The sequence below is a fragment of the Lottia gigantea genome (genome assembly GCF_000327385.1).
Source record: "Lottia gigantea unplaced genomic scaffold LOTGIsca_113, whole genome shotgun sequence".
NCBI lineage: Eukaryota > Metazoa > Mollusca > Gastropoda > Lottiidae > Lottia > Lottia gigantea.
In genome coordinates, this window is record NW_008707077.1 from 791,849 (window position 1) to 800,967 (window position 9,119).

At 32.8% G+C, this 9,119-nt stretch overlaps 1 protein-coding gene across 1 annotated transcript in view; it reads right to left on the reverse strand.

Moving 5' to 3' along the window:
- Window positions 1–625: 625 nt before the first annotated feature.
- LOTGIDRAFT_171371 (hypothetical protein) overlaps window positions 626–9,119 on the reverse strand; it is a gene marked incomplete at both ends in the record, with an annotated part of 11,358 nt that continues 2,864 nt past the window's right edge. The window contains 13 exons of the mRNA XM_009047558.1: window positions 626–930; window positions 1,410–1,544; window positions 2,529–2,681; window positions 3,872–4,015; window positions 4,236–4,366; window positions 5,093–5,141; window positions 5,717–5,872; window positions 6,204–6,319; window positions 6,535–6,631; window positions 6,812–6,946; window positions 7,362–7,489; window positions 8,196–8,280; window positions 8,405–8,563. Coding sequence (XP_009045806.1) covers window positions 626–930; window positions 1,410–1,544; window positions 2,529–2,681; window positions 3,872–4,015; window positions 4,236–4,366; window positions 5,093–5,141; window positions 5,717–5,872; window positions 6,204–6,319; window positions 6,535–6,631; window positions 6,812–6,946; window positions 7,362–7,489; window positions 8,196–8,280; window positions 8,405–8,563 — 1,793 coding nt within the window. The remainder of the gene's footprint in view (window positions 931–1,409; window positions 1,545–2,528; window positions 2,682–3,871; window positions 4,016–4,235; window positions 4,367–5,092; window positions 5,142–5,716; window positions 5,873–6,203; window positions 6,320–6,534; window positions 6,632–6,811; window positions 6,947–7,361; window positions 7,490–8,195; window positions 8,281–8,404; window positions 8,564–9,119) is intronic.

Here is a 9,119-nt window from a genome sequence, read left to right on the forward strand (position 1 = left end):
GTGTAAGTAAAAAGTGGAGCAATGGAAACTTCTAAAACAATATTATTTTCACGAGTAAAGAAACGCGCTATTCAATTATATTGAGCGATTGCATAATGTGTATTAATACTTTAATTTAGTACTTTACTGGTTTTTTTGTAACAAAAACGACATTTTTATCAATACAATACAACTTTACATACTCATATTTATTTACTATCAAACTGCAATAAAATGTTGAAGACACAACAATAACTAACCAAGTTTTATTAATAACACTAACTCAACACTAACTCGGCTTTAATATAAATATACTTCTAAAAAATGTACGATATTAACCGTTAAATGGAAATAATGATCACATTGTGGACATTTACCTGAGTCCTAATATCTGGTTACTTTCTCCCTTCAAAGAGGTTAGTATTTTATTTTAGCAACAATGTCATAATGTCATTATCAGTCAGAATGAGGACCGTCAGAAGTCAGTATCCAACTACATATTAGGGGTTTGAAACTGTCGAGAGTTATCGTAACTTGGTAATCCATCGTTGGAAGAAGGTATATTTTGAGAAGGTCGATCAATCGAACCACGATCTCCAGTGTCCACAGACCTATCAAAATGTTGTGAGGTTTCATATGTTGGATCTTAGAAGAAGGTGGAAGAATGATCTTCAGCCTCCGTCGAACTAGGGATTTCAAACTGCCGTGCAGTTTCGTAACTTGGTAATCCATCGTTGGAAGGAGGTAATTCAGGCGAGGTATGTTGAATCGATACATTATCTCTAGTGTCCACCGACCTATTAGGGATTTCAAACTGTTTTGCCATTTGGTTGCTTGGTAATCCATCGTTAATAGTAAGTATCCGTGGAGGAGTAGGACAATCAGACGAATGGTGTACAGTTCTCGACCTTACTACTTCTGAATAAGATGGTGGTGGTTGTGATAATATATCTGAAATACATACAATTAATATAATATCAATGTTAGGAGGGAAATGAAAGTATTATCATGAGTCAGTAACGTAATTCACGATATTGGGAAAATGGGGAAGAAGCGCTCTATTTTGTCACATATCAACATTTAAACAACCTGTGATAACCAGTTATTCCTCACAAAAACTCCTTTATTTCATATAACTTTGCACAAAAACCGTTATTCATTCGAAACGCCAATTTTGCTTTAAAAGGCAGATTCAACATCTTTTGGAGTCTTGAATAAAATGTAAATAGTCTTCACAAGTACTAGAAATGAATGAAAACCGCAAAAGTCCTTCAAACTTCAAAGTTTATGATCGGTCAAAGGCAAATCCGCCCCTTTAATAAATTACAAACAGACCAATTACGGTATGGAAAACATAATTGGAGAGACAGTATTTAGAGGTTTTACTGAAAAAAGCTTATAGTTGTCAGAATGTTTAGTGTTGTACTTACCATTATTTATTGAATTGTTTTGTTGATAATTGGTGTTTTTCCGTTTACAGGCAAAACATAATGTAACAAAACATATCACTAAAATAATTCCTACTGCAATCAAACTTCCTGTCAGTGCAACTGAAGAACCCGAACCTGTATAATAAAACCACTGTATTAGTGTAAAAAATTAATTTCGCTCAACTTATTGTTAATCAAAATCAGTTTTAAAATACCATGCAAGCAATAAACATACATATATATACTTACCTTATGTATTATCTAGTTTCTAGAACACAATAACTTACATTATGTATTATCTAGATTCTGGACCTCAATAACTTTCATTATGTATTATCTAGGTTCTAGACCTCAATAACTTACATTATGTATTATCTAGATTCTATACCTCAAAAACTTACATTATGTATTATCTAGATTCTGGACCTCAATAACCTACATTATGTATTATCTAGATTCTGACCTCAAGAACTTACATTATGTATTATCTAGATTCTATACCTCAATAACCGACATTATGTATTATCTAGTTTCTAGACCTCAAGAACTTACATTATGTATTATCTAGATTCTAGACCTCAATAACTTACATTATGTATTATCTAGATTCTAGACCTCAATAACTTACATTATGTATTATCTAGATTCTAGACCTCAATAACTTACATTATGTATTATCTACATTCTGGGCCTTAATAACTTACATTATGTATTATCTACATTCTAGACCTCAATAACTTACATTATGTATTATCTAGATTCTAGACCTCAATAACTTACATTATGTATTATCTACATTCTGGACCTTAATAACCGACATTATGTATTATCTAGTATCTAGAACTAAATAACTTACATTATGCATTATCTTGATTCTGGATCTCAATAACTTACATTATGTATTATCTTGATTCTGGATCTGGACCTCAAACTTTATGTATTTTTTAGACCCTTAAAACTTGTCAAAATTTGCTTGATTTCAAAATTATCTTAAACTTCGAGAACTGCTTTTTGTGCCAACTATTTTCTCATCGATTTTTCAACTATACTGGTAACATATTAAACTCTTAAAATCATCTCAACAGATATTTAATGATAAAAATTTAGAAAATCACATACCTTTACTTGAATATGAAGGGAGCGGTTTCCTGGTATATTTAATCAAAGCACCACCAGATTCTGATAGTGGTGAATCAGACGAAAACTCTATTCTGTGAACACTAGTAAAATCACGTACACCATATCCGTTTATATATACATAATATCCGTTATCTGAAAGGCCTAATACGTAAAGCTTATATAAATACATGTATATGATCTTCATACTAACCGGGTGATGATTGTTCATGATACGGTATCCACTATCACATACTATGAAGATTAAAATTCATGTTCAATCGATAAACTTTGGTACACTACATATTTTTGTGTGCATTTCTTCAAAAACAAAAACAGTGAATTTCGCATTACGTAACTACCAAACCAGAGTAATTGTTGTCAGGTGCAATCTTATCCGAAAATATTTGGACGTTTCGTGTATTTTCCTGTGGATTATCCCACTTGCCCCTTATTACAAAGAGTCATACTTTGAGGTGTTCTAAAAGCTTCCGAGCTTACACAGATCAACGATCAGTAAGAATCAGCAAGAATCTTTTAACAGATAGTGCCATTGTAAACTTTATTTCAATTAGCTCAATTGCAGTGTTCAATAAATGCTTCGCTGACTTGAGCCGCAAATGTGTGTTCCATCTTAACAATAATGGGCGCCCAAGCCTCCTATACTTGAATTTTAAACTATTTTAGTTGAAATAGAGTTTAATTATAACTCACCCCAAACTTTGATATAATCTTTAAATGTGCTTGTACCTAAATCAGAATAAGTAATTTCTACAGACACGACATAACCAGGGTCGGTGCGTATCTTCCAATCACAGTGTCTAAAAATATAAAAAATCATAAAATTTTCATGAGAAGAACTCTCAAAGACGCCTCAGGGGAAGTCAACGTCCATGCACCTCTACAGATCTGCCGCATTTTGAATAGCAACCACCAAAGGGTCCCCCCCCCCCCCCCCCCCATTAAGAACCAAACGGATACGAAACCGGATATGTCAGTGCCACTCCCTTTTACCCCATTTAAATTCTGTCTAAACCTACTTTTTTCGGCACACATGAACCCTGTTCATTTCTTTTATCGCACTTCAAGTTGATTCCACATTATGCCCAGGCATATTTGGTGTTGCAACTTCTTGATAATGATCTGTAGCAATAAGATTCCCACTGGATCCACATTCACCTATCAAAAAGTATAAATGTCAAAAAAGGATGCCAACTTCACTTTTCTAATTGGTATATTTAAAAACCGACATCTAAATTTCAATAATTGTATCGGCCGAAAATTGTGAAAGATTACAAATTTCATTACATTCTGTCACAGGGCGTTTTCCATTTGATAAAACTTACCGATGTCTTCTAACATATAGTCCACTTTTAAGCTAGACGTTTTAGTCCTGTATATGTCCATAGTAATAATATCGTTAACACCATAAAGGGTAGTAGATTTATCCAACGTGTTATATTTATTATAGTATCTACCTCCCACTATCACTGTAAAAACAATCAATTAAATTTAACACTGTAATTAACAATCAACTAAATAGTTTGCTAATCAAATAGTAAGTCTAATTAAAATCAGACCTAACTTCCGTTGGTATATTATTAGTTTCGTTTCAAATGTTTCATTAGCTTTGTACGTAACCACTACAGTAAGGTCTAACACTGTCCTGCTCGGTCTATTCAAATTAGACTGTCATAACCACATACTTACCATTGGCAAATTGTATAAAACCATATTCAGAGACATTCTTCTCACATTGGATGTTTAAAACAATTCTATATTGAGAGTATATTTTTTCCTTGGTAAAACGGTAAAACATAGTATTCCCAACTTCTAATGACCTAAAAACAACAGAAAAGGTAACATACGCCCACTGGAAGCTGTCAGAAATGATAAAACAGTCTTTAGTGACTAAAGTAAGAATTTTCTCATATGGAAGAAATTTTATAAGCTTGAATTCAATTACATATATGCCAGTTATTTATGCTGAGTAATTCCACAAAATTTTTTAAAATCAATATCAATAACCCAAATACAACAAACAATTAAATCACACAGCTCAAGGGCAAACGACAACCTTGACGCGTGTTTACAAAGTCAAAGGCCATAACTCCAAAAGCGTCGATCGAAAATGCTTCAAGTTAGAACTTGTCAGAGATCTTATCAATTCCAATGATCACACCAAGTTTGATCAAAATTGATTGAAAACTGTAGCTTCAATCCTGCTCACAAACTATTTTATATCAAATTTCGAGGCGTTTTAACAAAGTCAAGGGCAATATCTCAAAAAACCGTTCATCAAAAATATGTCAAATTCGAACTTGACCGAGATCTTATCAATCTAAAGCATCACACCAAGTTTTATCAAAATCAGATAAAAACTGTAGTCTCTATAGTGCTCACAAGAAATGTTGACGGACGGACCGACGGACAGGGGCGACGACAATATACGATCAGATATTCATGTGGGCGTATAAAAATGGCATTATTATTTTTTAAATCAAGGAAGGATTATGAGATTCATAAAGTGATTATTTTTCTGGAAAAACAAAGTAGGCTATACTGACCTGTAAAAGGTTTTTGTTTGTTGCTTTTTCAAAACATAGAATGCAGGACCTGGTAAATGCAAAAGAAAGGACTAAGAATAGATCGGAATTGCCCTGTAACTTATATTACAGATATAGTTAAGCTGCAAGCATTAGATTCTTGTCAAATAGAGGTACAAGTAAAATAAATAACACAATGTTACCAATCGCTGAACTAAATAAGAGCAACATGCGGGGTAGTTAAGTTTAATAAGCGTGAATGCAACGTAACAGTTGTATCAGAAATTATTATGGTTGTTATTAAGTAACAGAACAGCTGCTTGACGTGATGGTGAGTTTGGTCACCGTTATGTGACTAACGTACAAGCAGAAGGGACAGATTTAGTAAAACAATTCCACCTTAAGCTGATCAGAGAAATGTTCGTGCAGGCACACGAACGGTTTTGATCGAGGAAACAAAAATCTCCAGTCTGCCGTTTATCCACTATGTCGATCATTGGACCATGCATTTGAAAGGAAAATGAATCTGATAGGATAATGACGCTATGTCTTGCAGACGATAAAATAATGGGCGACATAACATAACATGAAATGGTTCTGATAGAAAGGATTACCAAGACAATTGGATATTAAAATTCAACTTACTTGTTACTTCGTATTTTATTTCAACATCATCAATACTATTTATAAAATATGATAAAACATGTAATAGCAGTACACTGCTTGTATATCGTTTACTAATAATACTCTTAGAATTTCCACAATAGTGCAACATTTCTTTATTAAATGAATATTCTCTACCTATAATATAAATATTGAAACATGCTATTGTCATTTTCACGTGTTAGAGGTCGATTAGATTCAAGAAATGTGGAATTTCTAGTGTATCATATACCAAACATTTCTATGCGTGATATCAATCTGTTACACTGGAATTGCACGCCTCGGAGGTCAAAATTGCAAAAAACTCAAGCATTTTATTGTTTAAACCATGCTCTCTGTTGGACAAAACTACTTAAAGACGGGTTCCCTTATTTTCATTTATAAAAATGAAAATGCTTACACCTATATGAATAGAAAGTAGAGGCGTTCTAATGGCTTGGAATGAAATCAATCTTTAAACCTGACTAACCTCTGTAAAGTTCCAATGAAGAAATACACTCGAAAGAATCTATTTCAATATGTTGTAGTGTAAATTGTATCTCGTAATTTGTAGGGGCTATGAACAACCATGAGCAGTCGAAAGTCCTGGAAAACATAAACAGATCTGAAGTTACGCATAGGACTGTCCATGCAAGTTGTATACGCAATGCACGACAAAACATGATCACATTGACACATTGGCACAACATGTTACGCATTGTTCACGCTTTTACATACACGTCGGCGGTGTTTGCACCGAGTTTACACGATATATGAGTGGTACGCACGACACGCGTGTCAGGGTGGCTTAAAGGACTTACGATGGATAGTTTTTTATGTAGAGATATTTACTCTCTCCTCTTGCAGGGTAGATGGTTCGTGTTTCATTACATTGATGACTTGACGGACTGTTATGTCCTGTTAATAAAACAAAGATATAAACTGAATTAACTGAGAGAATTGATTTTTTATAAATGTAGCTAGTAGTATAACTTTCAATTGAATATCTGTTGAGCTCCGTAATCAAATGAAAATGTATTCTAGACTTAAATCTGGTCTATTCCTTGTCAAATTTGAATACAGTTTTGTGTCCTTTACCTTGATATTCTATCACTGTCACTTCATAACTGACATTAGATTTCTCATCAAAATGAAAAGTAAATCCTATTTTATTGAATGATGTCCTCTTAGAAAAGTGATCAAGTATACACCATTCATAAAATGTGTTATTGGCTGAAAAGACAATGTAATTAAATGACTTAAATTCCAGTATTACTGAAATGAAAATATGACTTACTTACTTAACAAATCAAAACAGATTAGCTCCGTATGCACGCGATAAAAGCTGCAATAATGATTGGCTATTGAACAATATCGATATTCAGATGATCGAGACTTTGATCAGTTAATGATTAGTGCTATAGACGTGGTCTGTGGGTGAATTTCATAAGTATAACCCACATTTGTAATCTGGTAATCTTGTGTATTTTAGCAACAGCAAAAATTAAAATATGTTTTTTTTTTTTTTGCTAAAGATTAAAGCTAGAATATTCTGTTGGGCGACCTCTTTCCAAATGACTATTGACAATTCAAATTTGGTTTTCGAAATTCTGATGTGATTATCTTAGACAAGTATAATTTTACTTACAGTTATAAAACTCTACTTTACTTTTACAGGATCCATCGCTAACACTAACAACACCTCGTATATAGAGAAGAGAATCAGGTCGAGAAGCTGATACCTCATACTCATACACTGCATTTCTAGAAACAGTCCTATTTATTCAATACAAAAAAATAAATCATAATATTGGGACCTTTTCAATGACACCCCAGTCCCCTTAACCGATCTCTCTACCTAATGATCTACCTTAGATTTTGGAAAGATTATTTATTCAGTTCTAAATTCAACTTTTTTTAATATGGTTTTTACATTTAGATGAATCTGGCGTTGATCAGGTAACTTAGAGTTTTAACCGTTTTCAGATTTGGTCAGATGGTCAAAGAAATAGTCATATCTCTCAAAATAAAACAATCGGAGTTGAGTTTGAGAATTATGCCATTTTGTCGACAAAAACAACAAGAAGCAAAAAGCACATGGTAAAAACGACGAGAAAAGCTAAGTTAGGAGCCTGACTTTCAAAGGTAAAAAAAAGTGTGGGAAAGTGAAATGAAGAATTGATTGGAATGGTGGAGGACAGATTTGTGGAATATTAAATCCAAAGAAAAGTCCCCATTAGGCCATCTTACTGCGTGTAAACATTCAAGACCTGTCGTGTCTTCGACAAGTCATCAGAAAAAAACTTAACATAAAAACTTACAAAGCACAATTCATCGTTTACATTTTACGTGCAACTTGATAAAATAGTGATCAATTGTTCAATATTTTGAATATTTTTTTTTAACATTTTGAAATGTTACAGTGAGATTATTTCTCCCAAATATTAGATCCTGATGATTAAAATTTAACTGGGGATCTTACCTTGTAAACCTGTTTGGACTCTGGATAGTAATATAAGATTGATTTTTTGGAACCTCTAACTTCTTAACAAAACTTTCACATTGATCTATATCAAAAGACATAAATTTATAATGCAGCATAATCACTTCAATGATTTCATTTTAAAGATGTGTATTCTAGAATTCCATTTGGTATAGCAAAATATAAATATATTTTAATCAGAGTATTACCAGTTGCTGTCATTTCTAGTAAAAAAGTATCCTTTCGATTGAAAAAACTGTAGTAGAAAGGTTGTCGAATGAGTTTAATAAACATATTTTTTTTGGAACCGGTGACTTTTGTGCTGCGTTGATTGGCCGTTGTCAAAAATTTAGCATTACTGGAACTGCCTTAAATATAAATTATACATTTATATATCAATCAAATATTCCTCTTCTACCAATGTCATGATCATCCCTTATATTAAGTTAAAGACAGAATTACATTTTAAAGGGACACGTGTGCCAATTTGAGGGGTTGATTTGAGTCTAGAGTATATGTAAATAGTATTAAGAAGTATACTAGAAAAGTAAGGAAATCACATAATTCCTTTTAAAATACTTCAAACTAGGAATTTTACTCACTTTTTCTATACGTTTTTTTTCTATTTATCACAGAGTATCTTAAATTGACGAGTCGTCATTTAATACTCAAATGCATTCAAATGCGGATAATTCTCGACACACATGGATTTGAAGGCTCAAATTTCGAACGTGAGCTGTGAATACTCCATTTTCTTAGATTAAAGTATGATTGGTCAAAAAAATGGCCTACCTGTCCCTTTAAAGCTCTAGGACCTTAAGTTAAATAAATATGAATTATTGATATGGAATTACAAAGACTATTCCATTTTACCACTAAATTATATCTTTCACCATCCTGCATGTACAAATTAATTCCCATTCT